Source organism: Geotrypetes seraphini, chromosome 1 (genome assembly GCF_902459505.1).
Source record: "Geotrypetes seraphini chromosome 1, aGeoSer1.1, whole genome shotgun sequence".
NCBI lineage: Eukaryota > Metazoa > Chordata > Amphibia > Gymnophiona > Dermophiidae > Geotrypetes > Geotrypetes seraphini.
The window spans coordinates 467239525-467257978 of NC_047084.1; the positions used below are offsets into that span (position 1 = coordinate 467239525).

Consider the following 18454-nt stretch of genomic DNA (forward strand, 5'->3'; position numbering starts at 1 on the left):
ATGGTAACCTACTCTGGACTGGGGGTGTGCAGCTGTTTTCAGACACTTTCTTTGTGTTGCAAATTCCACCCTATCTCTCCCATTCCATACTGCATAACAGGACTACGTGGGGCGGGGCTGAAGGCTCTCAGGAGCATTTGATTGGCTGTTGGCACCACAGGTTCGAATGAGTACCTTTGCCACCGCCACACAATCTTAGGGAGAATCGGCAAGGGAAAAAGGTCCACTTTCGCAGTTTTGGGCTTCATTGATCGTACGATGAGGTCTGTTATTATATCAACACCATCACCACTGTAAGTCTTAAAACAGTGGGTCCCTGTGACGTAGTCACTGAGTAGAGGAGGCAGGGGGTGGGCTGGACTCCGTATCTTACCCGCCTCCAATCCCGCCCCTCCCCTCCCTAGCAGCTGGACCTATAGGAAAGTGGTGATAGCGGAAGTAGGGCATCCCTCCAGCTGTCTTCCCCTCCCGTCCCGTCCTGTTCCTCCTCCTCCCCCACAGCGTCTTCCTCGCCGGTATCACAACCTGTGCTCCGTACAGTTTTCCGCTGCATCCACCATGTCTTGGCTTGGTGCTGCCGGGATAGGCAAGTGCAGCGACGAGGTGTTTGACGAGGAAGCGAACGAGCTACAACTAGCGCAGCGAGAGTGGACGAACGTCATGGAACAACGCGCCAAGGTAATAACAGCGCCGGAAGTCCCGCCCCATGCTCTAGCCATCTGCGTCCCTGTGATTTGTCGACGATCGTTCGGACAGCTGTTCCGCTACGTTACGTGTGCGTGATTCTTCCCTCCCCTGGTTGTCAGAGTAACACTGTGTGTGCAGGAAATATACTTGCAGGAGGCTGGGTACGCACAATGCTTAAATTTAGGAATGCGATATTTTATACAAACTAGATTTGCTTTTCTAGATTTAGGAATCAAAACTCTGCTGCACCGACTCATCTTTTACCAATCTTGCTATGCTCTCCTTAAGTCACTTCACTGGCTCCCTATCTGCCATCGCATAGAGTTCCAAGATCTTATTGCTGACCTACAAGTGTGTTCATTCTGCTGTCCCTCAATATCTCTCCTCGCTTCTCTCTCTCCTTATACACCTCCCAGAGAACTCTGTTCCTCAGATAAGTCACTCTTAACATTACCCTTCTCCTCCACTGCCAATTTCAGACTTTGTTCCTTTCATCTAGCTGCCCCCTATGCCTGGAATAAATTACCCGAGTTTGTCTCTCAAGCAAACTGACTGAAAACCCACCTTTTGATATAGTTTTCAATCCTTAACCCTACTTACTCCTCTGCCCTCCAACCCAGCCAGCTGATTTAACCATTCCCCCCTTAATTGTATCCTTGACATCCTGCTTGTCTGTCTTGCCTGTTTAGATTGTAAGCTCTTTCGAGCAGGGACTGTTTTCTTCTTCTATGTGACTATGTACAGCGCAGCATGCATCTGGTAGCGCTATAGAAATAATTAATAGTAGTAGTAGGAAAGGAGATATGCAGTCCTTGCCTTTTGCGTACAACTGGGAGGTACACTGGTGCAGGTCTAATATGCTTCCATTTGCTTGAGCCTGTTGCTGATGCTATTTAAGGATTAAAGATTCAGGATGTTTAATTAAAGGCCCTTAGGGGAAAGCCGGAATGGCTCACGTTGCTACACTTGAATATAATAACTTCAGCAATAATCAAACATATTGTCCACAGGAAGTTGTTTTTGGGTTTGTTTGTTGTTTTTTTGCTTGAAGATAAAATGCTTGAACAAAAAAAACCCAAACAAAAATCGGGTGTACAATTTAAATATATAAAACTTAATTAACTTATGCTCGCTCCTGCTATCCTCTCCAAAACAGGACCCCCCCCCCCAATCAAATATATCTTCTGGGATGAAATGTTAAGGGTCGTTTTACTAAGCTGCAATAAACAGTGAAGCTTTAAAAAGGCACTATTCAGGTGTGCACTACCCATGCACTAAAATATATATATATATATTTTTTTTTAGATGAATGGGTAAAGAGTGGGAATTTCTGTGCTATTTGGAACATCTATATTGCCGTGTCCTAACAGATTAGTGTGGGATTAGTGCATGACCCTCCCCACCTACAAAATAGGTGGCAGTAAGGGCTGCGCAATAATGGCAACATTAATGCATGGCTGTTAATTTAGGAAATGGAAAATCTGCTTTTTTCTGGCTGTAGTAAAAATAGTCTTAGTGTGAGGGAAAAACTCTGGTAAGGGTGTGCTAAGGCCACTTTCTACTTCATCTTTGTAAAAGGACCCATTGATGAGGCTGAAACATTGTGATGTCATCAAGCTTTGTTAAAGCAGCCATGTAATGGGTTGGTGGGTTGTCATATTGCAGGATTTTCCACATACATTTTTGTACACATGGTGCAGACTGATAAATCCTGGAACAATTAGACACCCAAGATGAGTACACAAAAATATTTTGGAATGTTTATAACACTTTGAGAAACTGGAATAGTAATCACTACAATACAATATTTAAAGTGCAATGATTGAACAAGTGAAGATTTTCTCTAGGGGTAAAACCCCGGCGTGATCTTTTTACTCCCAACTGATTGGTTCTGAGCACTTTGTAGTACTTAGTTTAAATATTCACCTTTAATACAGAATGAGTGGGCATTTTTATATTTTGCATGATAAATCTTAATGCCTGATTTATCCGAAACAGTTAACAGTTTGTAAATTATGCTAGTAAGGTGAACTGCTCTCAGCATTTATGGCGATTAAGAATCAGTTTTGCTCTTATATCATGTGTACGATGATGGACTTAAAATACGTAATTTCATGATTAAATTATGTGATTGTATTATGGAAAAGGATAGTGAATTTCTTAGAATCCAACAGATTATAAGATCCAAGGCAACATGGCTTTACTAAAGGTAACACGCTATTGTTAAAGAGTAGTAACAATAGTAATCTTTACAGTGAGGTCTCGTAAAGATTACTATTGTTACTACTCTTTAACAATAGCGTGTCACTTTCAGGTGTCATTTGTGTGGATCACATTAACTTTTGAAGGGATTTACTAAAGGTAAACAACAAAAAAAGACCAACGAGTTCCACAGGATGCCAAGAGAAAACCAAAACCAAAAATGTGGATATGATGTACTTGATTTCAGAGTTTATTGTAACAGTTCTTCACAAATAATTCAAAAGGTGCAGATAAAGCAGTATGAATCCATTCAACACACATCAGTAGATTGTGGTGTGGATACAAGTTGAAAAAGTGGAATATGAACGGAAATGAGAGAGATGTGTGGAATATCCATGTGAATTAAATAATATGAAACTCAAAAGGGAGACACTATGGGCTCCTTTTACAAAGGTGCGCTAGTGGTTTTAGCGCGTGCTAGCCGCTACTGCCTCCTTTTAAGCAGGCAGTAATTTTTCGGCTAGCACGCACTAATCTTGTGCGTGCGCTAAAAAGGAGCCCTATGCTTTAGATTGATGACGAGACTATCTCAAAATATATGAAAAAATGAATATACCAAAAATTTCTGTAAAATTAAAAATAGAGGAATCTGTAGCGTAATAACAATGAAGATATGAAATTGTGAGGTGAAAAAATGTGTGAGGGCATATCAGTGTAAACATACCAAATCAGCAGGTACCACAAGACTTAATTAAGCTCTAAAGCAGGGGTGCCAAAAAGGTCAATCGCCATTGACCAGTAGATCACAAAGGCAATGCCTTTGCGTTCTGTTTCCCTGCTTCCCCGACACCAGGCACGTACAAGCGCCGGGCCCAAAGCCTTCCTACACCGAGTCCTTTTCAGTCAAAGGCAGAAGTTAAAGTGCAGTCCTATTTCAACGCGGCTGAAATAGGACTGCACTTTAACTTCTGCCTTTGACTGAAAAGGACTTGGGCTTCCTTCGATACCATTTGATTACAGAATTTTACATTCATCTAAGTACCTGGAGGAACAAGTGATTAACTTTTATACTCTCTGTCTTTAGATCAGTGGGCTTAGGCATTCAGGGCATTACAGGACAGTGTATTTCCTGCCTTTCCACTGATATTTACTTATTTATTGTACATTGTTTGCACTTTAAAGCACACAGGGAGCACCAAGATGATGGTGTGCCGCTGGCAGGAGTAGTATTTTCTGCCCGGTGTTTGCTGGCTCTGCTTTTTTAAGCAATAGAGCTGCTCTTCTGAGATGCCCTTTAGAGCATTTTCAAACTCACGCTGAGGGTACTCCTCATTTCAAAAATTTAAATTTGAGGCTGTATTGTTATTTAGTGTGGAGGCTATGGAATCATATTGCCTGTAATGTCCTAGGGCACACCCAGTTCATATCATTGTGTCTTTTAAGATTATATGTGAAAACATACTGAATGCCACAAGATTTAATTATGTTCTAATGGTCTCAAACTCAAACCCTTTGCAGGGCCACATTTTGTAGGTACTTGGAGAGCCTCAGAAAAAATGTTAATGTCTTATTAAAGAAATGACAATTTTGCATGAGGCAAAACTCTTTATAGTTTATAAATCTTTCCTTTCGGTAAGTCTTAATAATAATATTGTAATTTATAGCTAAAGAGAAACTGTTTTATTTTACCGAGGGCCTCAAAATAGTACCTGGCAGGCTGCATGTGGCCCCCAGGCTGCGGGTTTGAGACCACTGCTCTAAAGCATACAATCGTGTGCGAATACTGGAAAAAAAGATGAATGAAAAATATACAGTCAAATGATATTCAAAGACAAAATTTTATATGAGAACAAACAGAAAACATTGAGTTAAACAGAGGTGCCTTATTATCGTCTGACTTAATTCACCATCAGAATGGGGATTAAAAAAACTTGTTCAAAGCGGTTTACAATGAAGATACATTAAAGATACATTAAAATAAAATAAATAAAATGGTACTTTGGATTTCCCTAGCTGTCCCGAAGGCTCACAATCTAGCTAAAGTACCTGAGAAAACAATAAATAAAATAAATGAAATAAAGTAAATTCCAGTCAGACAATAGGATCTGATGTTAGAAGTTCATAAAGACGATATGCCAAGGAGCGAAAGCTGGTATGCTCCTTGAGCCCTGACGTATGCAGCTAAGCCAACACATAATATATCTATAACATAATATATATATAACATATCCAAAGCAGTGTGGAATCAATTATATCTCTTACATATAGGCATCGACAAATAATTGAGTTTTTAATCGTTTCTTAAAGCTGACCCATTCAGTGCACAATCTCAAATGTCCAGGAAGACTGTTCCACAGATGTACAGCAGCGATACAAAACATTTTCCTTTTTGGAGGTCACATATCGTACTACTTCCCTTATTGCTGTTAATTTCATCTCTCTCTCTGATCTTAACATTCTTCCCGGTTTTTATATCTCCCACCAATGCCCCAAAGCAGGCCGACCTATACAAAACCTGGTGGACAATCGTAAGGACCTTGTGCTGTACTCTCTGTCTTACTGGGAGCCAGTGAAGATGTTTCAAAGCCGGTGAAATGTGTGCCATTCTTGGTGTATTTATAATCAGCCTTGCAGCTGAGTTCATTACTAAATGCAAAGCCTTATTCTTTATTTGAGTCAGTCCTAGGTAAGGTGAATTGAAATATATATTCTGAATGTGGGGTTGATAAATGAGTGTTAAGATATGTGAGATAGCAAATTTGTGATAATCAGTGAACATAATTGTGTCCACAAAAAAACATTAGATACGTAGTGCAAAAAGTAAAAGACAAATTGTGAATATGACAGAACCTTAAAACACAGTATGAACCATCCCTGAACTTAAATTGTAAAAAAAAACACAGGACCGACATGATAAAAATAAAAACAGAAATGGAAACCTGTAGGTAAGAAATGTGTGCACATGTAGACCAATTTAATGATTGACAATCCTCAATAGGCCCAAAAGTTAATAAAATCAATAAAATAGGAACACCTAACAACAAAAAAAAATCTAAAAGGCAATATTATGGTAATTGGAAATCGGCTTCAGCTAAGGAATAAATTATCTGAGGGGGTACAAAACTAAGAAAAACATAAGACGGTCCTTTAAATCTGGCTAGCCAAAATACCGTGAAGTACAAAAGAAACATGAGAGCAAAAGAACCCAAAGGCAAACAATGTAGTAGGAACCAATATAAAATTGAACTTACAGAAAGTCACCAAAGTTGAAGCATGGAGCAAAATGCTTGTCTGTCAATTGTAAAAACAAATGTTGTGGGAAAGAACTGAGGCCAGGATTTTCAAAAACCCATGTTAAAAAGCGACGGTCTGCTAATGCAGCCATTTTGATAGCAAATCAAAAAAAGCGAGACATTCTTAAAAAATTGCACATGAAAATGAGGTTGGCGGACAGCAGCGAAGATTTGCTAAATTTGCATGTGCCCATCGCTGGTGATAGCAATGGGCACATGCGCATAAAAAAATGCTGTCAAGACCCCCCCCCAAAAAAAAAACCACCCCACAACAGAGGAAGGGATGCTCACACTCTCCCACTGCCCTGAAATCCCAGCCAGGTGTCACCCCCCCCCTCCCGCAGCGGGAGAGATTCCCAAACTCTCCCGCTGTCAAGAAATCCCAGACATGCACCCCCTTCCCCCACAGTGGGAGAGATGCCCACACTCTCCTGCTGCCAAGAAATCCTGGCTGCGCACCCCTCCCTCCAAAGCGGGAGAGATGCCTGCTCTTCCCCATTGGCAAGTGCCCCTCCACCATAGAATACCTCCCTCTGCCTCCAATGCCCCCTCCCCCTTACCTCCAAATTGATGCACCGGAAGGATGCGGACTCCCTCCTCCCAGAAGTCCTTTATCGTCAAAAATGGGCCTTCCCCTTCCCGGTGCATCTTGGGACTTCTGTTAAAGCTCGGTGCCCATTATTCATATTTGGTATTTGGACGAATAATATTTTTTTATTCGTATTTGGCTAATTAGTAGAACATGCTAATAAGCACAGCTCTATAAATATACACTAAATAATCATTTTAAAATTCCCCACAATATTCCATGGACTGGATCAAAAGTTTGCTATTTTGTGTAAATAGTACAAGAAGCATTAATGTTGTATTCTGTGATTTGAATTACAGGAAGGCTACCGAGATGGAGTAGATGCTGGAAAAGAGGCATCACTTCAGGAAGGCTTTAATCAGGGTTACAAACAGAGCGCACAGCTGATGGTCAAAAGTGGACAGCTGCGAGGGACCCTTAAGTGAGTGTCTCAGATTTATGAGGTGAAAATGGAATATTAGTGTTTTTTTGTGCCTTATCATCCTGCATATCAGAAAAACACATACTACTCAATATATTACAACTTGTTTTTTTTTCCCTTGGATCTCAGTGATGTCAAAACTTCATTGTTGCCAGAAAGTTGTACCTCAAGGTCCAGATTCTGTATAGGATGCACAGTCTCAGCAGCCGCCTAAGTGGCTTTTAAGAATCACACACGGGCGACCTATATAGAATTGCATTTGTCCTGACGGACAGATGCCTAACCGCCCCAATTCTCTAACCAGCGTCCATGTCACAGGCACTTTGTGGAGAGAAGTGATACCCACTTATTCCTGCCACATGTTTCAAGCCATGTAAAATGGCTGTCAAAACCTCCAATGGAAATATAACGATATTTCCACTAGAGGTCAGGCTGTTGTATATGGGAAGTCTGTTTAGATGTTTAAATTGGAGGTGTGTACAGGGATGGGGTCAGTAGGAATCCACAAGGATGAGGACAAAAAATATCATTACTACCGTGGAAATGGGAGAGTCAAATCAAAAATGAATGGGGATGGGAGGGAAAGGTTTTGCAGTGAATGGGATTGAGACCAGATTATTTCCCTGTGCACATTTGACTCAGAAACTGGATACCAGCACTTCAGATTTAAAAAAACAAAAAAATTTGAAAGAGAAGGTCACTGTGATGCCACAATTGCTGAACACATGCACCAGATTTCAACAAGGGGAGACCACTGGTGAATAAACTGGTAAGAATTTTTATCAATTTGTTTCAAACACTTTCACAGAGTATAATCTCCATCGAGCTAGTCTCATCTGTGTGTCTGCTTTCATATTAGCTGCATTATCAGCATTTCGAGATGAGGTCTGGATAGGTTGTGCAGGTTATAATATCAATCTCGTATTCTCTCGTGGACTCCAGCCATCAAAAACTGAAGTTGATTCAAATGACCTCCCTAGTGAGATAAGCAATCTTATAACATTGTGCAAGAAGGTCATAACATTCACTAAGTGAAGACAAATCAACTGTTCCTGAAGAACGCTTAAGTAGTGCAGGTCAACTCAATAGAATTGACATTGAAATCTGTGGCAGGAAATATGGAGAAGCTGTGTGCAGTTGTCACTGAACCAGGTGCATACAAGGAGATCTTGACCAAATTGTGCTCATTTGATAAAAGTATCTGCATATAATAATTATAAACTGTTTTGATTGTACCAAAGAAAGACAGTACATCAAATCCCATAACCATTACCTTGACTCCTTGCTGTCGGAAGCTGTTTTGGTGTTCTAACCATATGACAAGGCTACAAAAGCTTTCACTACATCTAGTGGTACCAACAATATCAGCTGAAATGGCATCTGACAATTGAAAGCTCAGACAGCTATGTAATAGCATTCTTGAAGGATCATCTTGCTGATCACTTAGATCGCTATTTTATGTTAGAGACACACTTGGCAGCAGTGTTGCTGGATCCAAGTCAGAAGGGTTGTTTAGTTCTGATGATAGTCAAAGGGTAGAACAGTGCCACAAACGGTCTGTGAACACTGACAGCAGATCATACACCTGAAACGATCAAATTTTAAAACTACAAATTGTCTATGTTGTATTTAGCATCTAAAGTTATTGTCTGCAGACATTTTCTGCTAGATATCTATATTTACAGTGATGTCCTTTGTTCTTAATAACTGTCTGTGTTGTGGAATTGATCTGTCCAGTTCTTCAGCAGAATGCTGGTGTTATCTCTCGAGTCCACACAACTTTGATCCAGTATAAGGTCTGCTCCTATCGATCATCTCTCCACTGCTTGTACTTGTGACAGAAAGCAAGCCAGTCTCTGATATTTTGGGCAGACAACTTCACTTTTGAGCAGACCGATAAGATCAAAATCCAGCATGAAATAATATGTATTATCCTCTTGCTCTGGTTTCTTCAGTGGACTGCCTGCAATTCTGGCCCTGGAAACACTTGATGATGCTCTTGAAGAACGTTTCGGGCTCCTTTTACGAAGGTGCGCTAAGCGTTTTAGCGCATGCACCGGATTAGCGCGCGCTAGCCAAAAATCTACCACCTGCTCAAAAGGAGACGGTAGCGGCTAACGCGCGGGGCAATTTAGCGCGATCAGGCCCTAGCTCGGCTTTGTAAAAGCCCTTAGTTGCTTTTATGATCTCATACATCTGTTGCTCTTGGTGAACCTGAACTTGCCTGAGACTAAACTGCTTAGCTCTTCTTTTCATCTGACTGTTGCTATGACAGTTGAATGAGCAGCATTCAGATCCTTTGTAATTGCTTTTTTTGTATATTTTATTTGTAAAGCATTATGATCTGTGCACATTTCTTTGGGATAATATGCTCTTTCCCAAGTACAAGCAAAAGCCTGAAGCAAATCAAACCAAAGACACCAAATAGATTTTCATTTTGTTGCACCATGTACAAAATAATGAATATTCATTTTCTTTCTTTAACACAAGATTTTTTTCCTCAACTCAGAATTAAATTTGAATGGATCTGACTCTTTGTTATAGTTGAGTTAAACAATACTAATACAGTGGTCTAAGAGATCATTAAACCTCTATTATCACTCACAGCTATGACTGCTAACTATTCCTACACTGAGAAATAAGAAAAGTTTGATTAAATAGTATTGGAGAGAGTGGGGGAACCTTAGGGAATTCTACAAGGGGGACCAACCATCTGACAAAGTATTATTTATTTTGATGGCACAATGCCTGTTAAATAAAATTCTCTGAACTATGACAGAACGTTACCTGAAATACCAAAAAAGCTTAATTTAATCAAAAGAGTACTATAATCTGCTATATCTGTAGCTGCTGTAAGATCCAGCTGTAACAGGAGAAGAGTCTTATTCTGGATAAAAAATATCTTGGCATCTGAAACAATAATGCAACTTCCATGCTTTAAGTTCTAAATCCAAACTGAAGACTACTATAGCCATTAACAAGGGAAGCATTACCAGCAGTGACCTGGAAAAATGTAAAGCATCATGTGCAAACCATATCTCTCCCATCACTCTATATGATGATAGACAGTCTTGGTCATTAAGGAGTGACACACAGTGCTCCAGATGGCCAAACACACCTTTCTTCAATCTGGGGACACATAATTTTCCTCTTCATTGGTGGTTACAAAGGCAGAGGAACAATAGAGGGAGAGAGATGCTCACTGGCAATTACATTAAAGGCAGATTTTCTTTTCTTTTTTTTTAAATTATTTATTCATTTTTGAAATCCAATAAATAGTGCACCAAGTTAACAAGCAATTAATATAATAGACTACCCTCCAAACAATCAAATGATATATAAGTGCTTAACACCCACCCTAACCCTCCCTCCCTCTCCACCTGGATATGCATAGCATTCTTTTCATGAATCAAAGGGAAATAATAATATTTAATATTGAATCAATGGCACCATATAATAATAATACCTAATAATTAATTCTTATAAAAATTTGTTAATGGACCTCAAATCTCCTTAAATTTATTATGATGTCCCAATTGTAACGAATTCATGTGTTCAAATTTATATATTTGGCATAAGGTTTCCCACCACAAACTATAATTTAAGTTATCCCAAGATTTCCAATTTTTCATAATAAGTTGCATAGCAACTCCTGTCATAATGAGAAGTAATTTGTTCTGGTTTGCCTTGATCAGACTCTTGATCAGACGTTCCAAACAAAACTATATCATATGACAATGAAAATGGAGCTTCCAGTATCGTATTTATTTGGCCCCAAATAGATCTCCAAAATTTAAGGGCTCCTTTTATGAAGGTGCACTAAGCATTTTAGCGCACGTACCAGATTAGCGTGTCCTATAGCGCACACTAGCCGAAAATCTACCGCCTGCTCAAAAGGTGGCTTTGTAAAAAGAGCCCTAAGTATCAAGGGACAATAGAAAATTTGATGATCCAGTGTCCCTACATCTAGATGACAGTGCCAGCATCTATTAGATTTTGAACTATCTAACTTTTGTAACCTAACAGGGGTCCAAAAACTTCAATACAACAAAAAAACCAGGCAGATTTTCTTAGCGTCAGATCACCATTCCTCACAAATAGAGTTATCCCTTCCTACCAGCAGGTGGAGGTAGAGAAAAGACTCAGTTCTACCAATGACATAAACTATGAAGCCCCATGGAATATTACATGGGAGCCATAGCCATTTATTTACCTGTTCTTTGCTGTTGGGATTGGAAGAGTAGCCTAATGTGAAGGAGAGCAGTGAACACAGTTTATATTCTACTGCAGCTCCTTTTGATCTTGGGCAAGCCATTTAGCCCTACATTGTTTCAGGTACAAACATAGGAACCCTTTTACTAAAGCATAGCACATGCTAACAGAATTAGTGTGTGCTAAATGCTAAGAAGACCCATCCACTTCCAAATACATTCAAACTCCTCTTACTGACTTACAAGTGCATTCACTCTAGCCCCTCGATATCTCTCCTCACTTACCTCCCCCTTTGCTTCCCCCTTTGAACTCTATTCATTGGGTAAGTCCCTGTTATCTGTACCCTTCTCCATCTCCAACTCCAGACTACATCCCTTCTTTCTTACCACGCTGTATGCCTGGAACAGACTGCCAGAGTCAATATGTCATGCTCTGTCTCTAGCAGTATTCAAATCCAAGCTAAAAGCCCACTTTTTGCTTTCAACTCCTAACTCCCACTCTCCCAAATACTTATACCTATTGTATCATTCCTTCTAACAGAAATTCCCCAACCCTGAGATGTCCTGTCTGTCCAAATAAGATTGTAAGTTCTTCTGAGTAGGGACCGTCTATTAAATGTTAAATGTACATTGTTGCATATGCCTTTCAGTGCTATAGAAATGATAAATAGTAATAATAGTAGTTTGAACCTATGAGCCTTTTAGCATTTAGCACACACTAAACTTTAATAAAAGGCCCATTAGTTTGTAAGCCTTCCAGGAACAAATCAATACCTTCTATACCTGAATGTATCCCACTTTAGTAGTTTTCGGGCTTATAGGTAGCATTTCAGAAATTAAAATACATATCAAATATAGTTAAGATAGCACTATAATTACCAATTTTAAACATAATAACAAACTATGAAAACAGAAATGTTTTCAAACTTTTAAATTCACCATGATCTAACTTCCCACTTCATGTGATAACCTTTTATCCCAGGACAAGCAGGCAGCATATTCTTTACGCGTGGGTGACATCACCGACGGAGCCCCCGGTACGGACCTTTTTAACTAGAAAGTTCTAGTTGGCCGCACCGCGCGTGCGCGAGTGCCTTCCCGCCCGACGGAGGAGTGCGTGGTCCCCAGTTTCATCGTTTCCGCGGAGCGAAGAAGACGCGTGTTTTTTCAACGGCCGTTGAAACTACCCTTTTTGCCTTCCCGCTCGCAAATTTTCTTGTTGTTTTACTTTTCTTACCTTCGGGTTCCCTTTTATTTTCCTTAAAAAAAAAATAAAAAAATTTTACTTTCTTTTTTCCTTTTTCGAACTAGCCCCGGCGGGGCCTGTTGCCACTATACAGGCCTCCGGGTTTGATTTTGCGGAGGCCGTATTCCCATTCATGCCCCCGCAGCCAGGTTTTAAGAAGTGCCAGTGGTGTGCACGCCCGATCTCCCTCACTGACCCACACAATTGGTGCTTGCAGTGTTTGGGTCCTGAGCATCGGGCGGACTCCTGCACCCGCTGTGCTACTCTTAAAAAGCGAACACTTAAGAATCGCCAGATTCAGCAGAACATCCTATTCGGCACTGGGTCTGCGATGGAATCCTCTGCGTCGACGGCGGTACCGCCAAAATCGACACCCACCACTTCAATGACGCCCGATCCGACATCGGCGCCGCTGGCGCCAGGTAAGCCGGCTAAGAAGCCTTCCTCTTCCCTCGAGCGCCCGCCAGCCACAGTGGCGGCACCGACCATACTGGCTTCATGCCTGCCCCGGAAACGCTCCGCCCCGATCTCGGTGAGTGCCTCGTCATCGGCCTCCTCATCGCCGGGGCGTGGAGCGGCACCTATGGAACCGAAACAGAAGAAAGCGGTTCCGGTGCCACCCCTGGATGACCGCATCGCGGCCATCCTCCAAACACAATTACAGGAACAGCTGCAGCATCAACTCCAGCACCTGTTACCTACTATCCTGGCACCGCTCCTTTCGGTACCAGACCGGCCCGAGCCCCGCGCCGAACAACCGGTATCCACCCCATCGGTGCCACTTAATACGTCCATGCCGATTCTCTCGGCTGAACAACTCCGTGCCCATCCTGTAGTTCACTCACATACCACTACAGATCCGCCTCGGGAACGGGCGGGGCACCGTTCTTCCCGAGATCGGGACCGACACCGATCTTCCTCTCCCGGTACTGTTTCGGTGCGCTCGGGTAAGTCTCTATCTAAGACCCACCATACCGAGCCTTCCACCCCGGTTTCTCGGCACGCGCACCCGGAGGTCCGGGACTCGGACTTATGGGAAGAATCCCCCCCTGGTACCAAGGAGGATGTCTCCTCATCGGACGAGGAACCCTCAGCACCCGATACCACTTCCAAACCTGAGCAATCCTCGTTCTCCAAGTTCCTCAGGGAGATGTCAGCGGCTTTGTCTCTCCCTCTAGAGTCAGACTCCAAAAAATCCCAAGCCTTTCTGGAGGCCCTGGATTTTGAACAACCACCTAAGGAGTTCCTCAAGTTACCCGTGCATGACATACTACGGGAAACCTTTTATAAAAACTGGGAGAACCCTCTTACGGTCCCCGGGGCCCCCCGCAAGTTAGATAACCTTTACCGAGTTATCCCGATCCCGGGGTTTGATAAACCTCAATTGCCCCATGAGTCTCTCCTTGTTGAGTCCACCTTGAAGAAAACTCAGGGCTCCAGTGTTTATGCCTCCACCCCTCCTGGCAGAGAGGGCAAAACTATGGACAAGTTTGGCAAGAGGCTCTACCAGAATGCCATGCTGGCCAACAGGGCGAACAATTACACGTTCCACTTTTCATTTTACATGAAACACCTGGTCCAACAGCAGTCCGCCTTTCAAAAATATCTTCCAGAGAGGAAGATTCCACTTTTCCAACAACAAATTTCCAACAAATTTCCAGTCTCCTTCAACTGAGGAAATTTATGGTCCGCTCTATCTACGATTCCTTTGAGCTGACCTCTCGTGCCTCTGCCATTGCTGTCGCCATGCGCCGCCTGGCTTGGCTGAGAGTATCGGATTTGGACATCAACCACCAAGACTGTCTAGCCAACGCTCCCTGTCTTGGGGATAAACTTTTTGGGGAGTCCCTGGATTCCACCACCCAGAAACTCTCGGCCCATGAGACCAGATGGGACACCCTGGTTAAACCCAAGAAAAAGGCTCCACCTGCTCGACCTTACAGGCCACAGTCCTCATATCAACGCAGGTTCTCAGCCAGACCGCTCAATCCACCTTCGCAACAACCTAGGCGGCCCCGTCAGCAACAACACCACACCCAGGCTCGTTCTCAGTCCAACCAACCTGCCAAGCCTCTTCCACCTTCCAAACCCTCTCAGCCCTTTTGACTCTTCTCTCCAGGGCATAGCCAGTCTCCCGCCTTCATTGCCTCTTCCTCAACCAATCGGAGGCCGTCTCCACATCTTCCTCAGCCGTTGGGAGGTCATCACATCGGACCAGTGGGTCCTCAACATCATCCGCCACGGCTACTCTCTCAACTTCCAGACTCTTCCACCAGACAATCCTCCCGTAGAGTCTGCTTCTCACTCCTCCCAAACCCCCCTCCTCCTGAGGGAGGTCCAATCCCTCCTTCTTCTCAATGCCATCGAAGAGGTGCCTCCGGACCAAAGGGGTCAGGGATTCTACTCACGCTACTTCCTGGTTCCCAAGAAGACAGGAGACCTCCGTCCCATTCTCGATCTCAGGGACCTCAACAAGTGTCTAGTCAAGGAGAAGTTCAGAATGCTCTCCCTTGCCACGCTTTACCCTCTTCTCTCTCAGCACGACTGGCTATGTTCCCTGGACCTCAAAGAGGCCTACACTCACATCCCAATCAATCCGACTTCACGTCGCTACCTACGATTTCAGGTACAGCACCGTCACTATCAGTACAAAGTGCTACCTTTTGGCCTCGCTTCATCGCCCAGGGTGTTCACCAAGTGCCTTATTGTGGTGGTGGCCTTCCTCAGGTCTCACAACCTCCAGGTGTTCCCCTACTTGGACGATTGGTTGGTGAAAGCACCTACGTCTCCACTTGTGCTACAAGCCACTCATCACGCCATCTCTCTCCTCCATCTCCTGGGGTTCGAGATCAACTACCCCAAGTCGCATCTACTTCCCACACAGCGACTTCAGTTCATTGGAGCAGTTCTCGACACCACACTAATGAGGGCGTTTCTCCCCTCCGACCGTCAACGGACCCTGCTCCACCTCTGCCGTCAGGTGCTCCTTCATCACTCCATTCCTGCCCGAAAGATGATGGTCCTCCTGGGCCACATGGCCTCGACGGTCCATGTGCTTCCTCTGGCGCGACTCCACCTCAGGACACCTCAATGGACTCTTGCCAACCAATGGTCACAGACCACGGATCTTCTTTCTCATCCCATCTCTGTGACATCGTCTCTTCGGCAATGTCTTCAATGGTGGTTGAACTCCTCAAATCTTTCCAGGGGTCTACTTTTTCATCTACCCCCTCACTCCATGATCATAACCACGGATGCCTCCCCCTATGCGTGGGGAGCTCACCTGGGAGATCTACGCACCCAGGGACTCTGGACCCCGCAGGAGCGTCAACATCACATCAATTTCCTAGAACTCAGAGTCATGTTCTATGCTCTCAAGGCCTTCCAGCACCTTCTCTGCCCTCAGGTTCTTCTCCTGTGCACAGACAATCAAGTCGCCATGTACTACATAAACAAGCAAGGCGGCACCGGATCTCGCCTCCTTTGTCAGGAGGCTCTCAGCATCTGGACTTGGGCCACGGCCCGCAATCTCTTCCTCAAGGCTGTCTATATCCAGGGCGAACAGAACTCCCTGGCCGACAATCTCAGCCGCATCCTTCAACCTCATGAGTGGACTCTGGACCCTTCCACACTCCACTCCATCTTTGCTCGCTGGGGCACTCCGCAGGTGGACCTCTTTGCAGCACCTCACAACCATCAGCTGCCCCAGTTCTGTTCCAGACTCTTCTCTCCTCATCGTCTGACCCCAGATGCATTCCTGCTCGACTGGAGGGATCGGTTCCTCTATGCCTTTCCTCCACTTCCTCTGATGTTGCGGACGTTATCCAAACTCCGCAGGGACAGGGCCACCATGATTCTCATCGCTCCTCGGTGGCCTCGCCAACACTGGTTCTCCCTCCTGCTTCAGCTCAGCTCCAGGGAGCCCATTCCTCTTCCTGTGTTTCCTACTCTACTTACGCAACAACGTCAGTCTCTACTGCATCCCAATCTATCTTCGCTCCACCTGACAGCTTGGTTTCTCTCGGGCTGACCTCTCCAGAGAATCTGTCTCAGCCTGTCCGTCTCATTTTGGACGCCTCCAGGAAACCGGCCACCCTCCAATGTTACCATCAGAAGTGGACCAGGTTCTCCTCTTGGTGTCTACGGCGTCATCACGATCCCACCTCTTTAGCGGTGGAAACTGTACTGGACTATTTGCTCTCTCTGTCCAATGCTGGCCTCAAATCTACCTCAATCAGAGTCCACCTCAGTGCCATCACTGCGTTTCATGAGCCTATCCTCGGAAAACCTCTCACGGCTTATCCACTGGTTTCCCGGTTCATGAGAGGCCTCTTCAATGTCAAACCGCCTCTGAAGCCTCCTCCTGTCGTCTGGGACCTGAATGTGGTTTTATCAGCCCTCATGAAACCCCCCTTTGAGACTCTTGCCACAACTTCGCTCAAACTTCTCACATGGAAGGTGCTTTTTCTCATTGCCATCACCTCTGCCAGGAGGGTTAGTGAGATGCATGCACTGGTCGCCGATCCACCGTTCACTGTTTTTCACCATGACAAGGTGGTTCTGCGTACCCACCCTAAGTTCCTTCCCAAAGTGGTCTCGGCTTTTCACCTCAACCAGTCCATTGTGTTGCCTGTCTTTTTCCCGAAACCTCATTCACATCCTGGGGAACAGGCGTTGCACACTCTGGATTGCAAGCGTGCCCTTGCCTACTATCTTGATCGTACAAGGGCTCACCGCATGTCCCCTCAGCTCTTCCTGACCTTCGATCCTAACCGTCTAGGTCGCCCTGTCTCTAAACGGACGCTGTCCAACTGGCTTGCGGCCTGCATCGCGTTCTGTTATGCTCGGGCCGGTCTGTCACTGGAAGGTGCTGTCATGGCCCACAGGGTTAGAGCTATGGCTGCTTCTGTTGCTTTCCTCCGTTCCACACCCATTGAGGAAATCTGCAAGGCTGCCACCTGGTCCTCAGTTCACACGTTCACTACTCACTACTGCCTGGATGCATTCTCCAGACGGGATGGGCACTTCGGCCAATCTGTACTACAGAATTTATTTTCCTAATGGCCAACCATCCCTCCTCCCTCTCTGTTAGCTTGGAGGTCACCCATGCGTAAAGAATATGCTGCCTGCTTGTCCTGGGATAAAGCACAGTTACTTACCGTAACAGGTGTTATCCAGGGACAGCAGGCAGATATTCTTACGTCCCACCCTCCTCCCCGGGTTGGCTTCTTAGCTGGCTTATCTTAACTGGGGACCACGCACTCCTCCGTCGGGCGGGAAGGCACTCGCGCACGCGCGGTGCGGCCAACTAGAACTTTCTAGTTAAAAAGGTCCGTACCGGGGGCTCCGTCGGTGACGTCACCCATGTGTAAAGAATATCTGCCTGCTGTTCCTGGATAACACCTGTTACGGTAAGTAACTGTGCTATTCCACCAATTATCCAAGGACAAGCAAGGAACGTATTCTTACAGACGAGTGACGTCATCCACGGAGCCCCAGTACAGACAGTGCAAAAGTGTACTGTCACTTTAACTTCTTTAGAAGTCTCAAGACCATCCATACAATGCATGTTCAAATGCCTTCCCGCCCAATGTTGGCATGCAGGACCATCAGTTCTAGTCTTCTGTGTAGCTAAGAAGTTGTGTTTTGGAGTTTCTCCAAGTGCGCGTTTTATCACCTATTTTTCTTGCCTTCCTGGTCTGATTTTCTTTATCATTTTGTTCCTTAAGTATTTTTCTTTTAAATTTGTACTTATCTGTTTTCGAGGTCTTCAGGCCCCTTTCGTCCTCTTTGCAGGCTGGCTGC

General features: G+C 44.3%; 1 protein-coding gene across 1 annotated transcript in view; it reads left to right on the forward strand.

Moving 5' to 3' along the window:
- The first annotated feature begins 411 nt into the window (after window positions 1-411).
- Window positions 412-18454, forward strand: part of YAE1 (YAE1 maturation factor of ABCE1) — a 28537-nt gene continuing 10494 nt past the window's right edge. The window contains exons 1-2 of the mRNA XM_033924205.1: window positions 412-678; window positions 7071-7192. Coding sequence (XP_033780096.1) covers window positions 559-678; window positions 7071-7192 — 242 coding nt within the window. The 5' untranslated portion in view covers window positions 412-558. The remainder of the gene's footprint in view (window positions 679-7070; window positions 7193-18454) is intronic.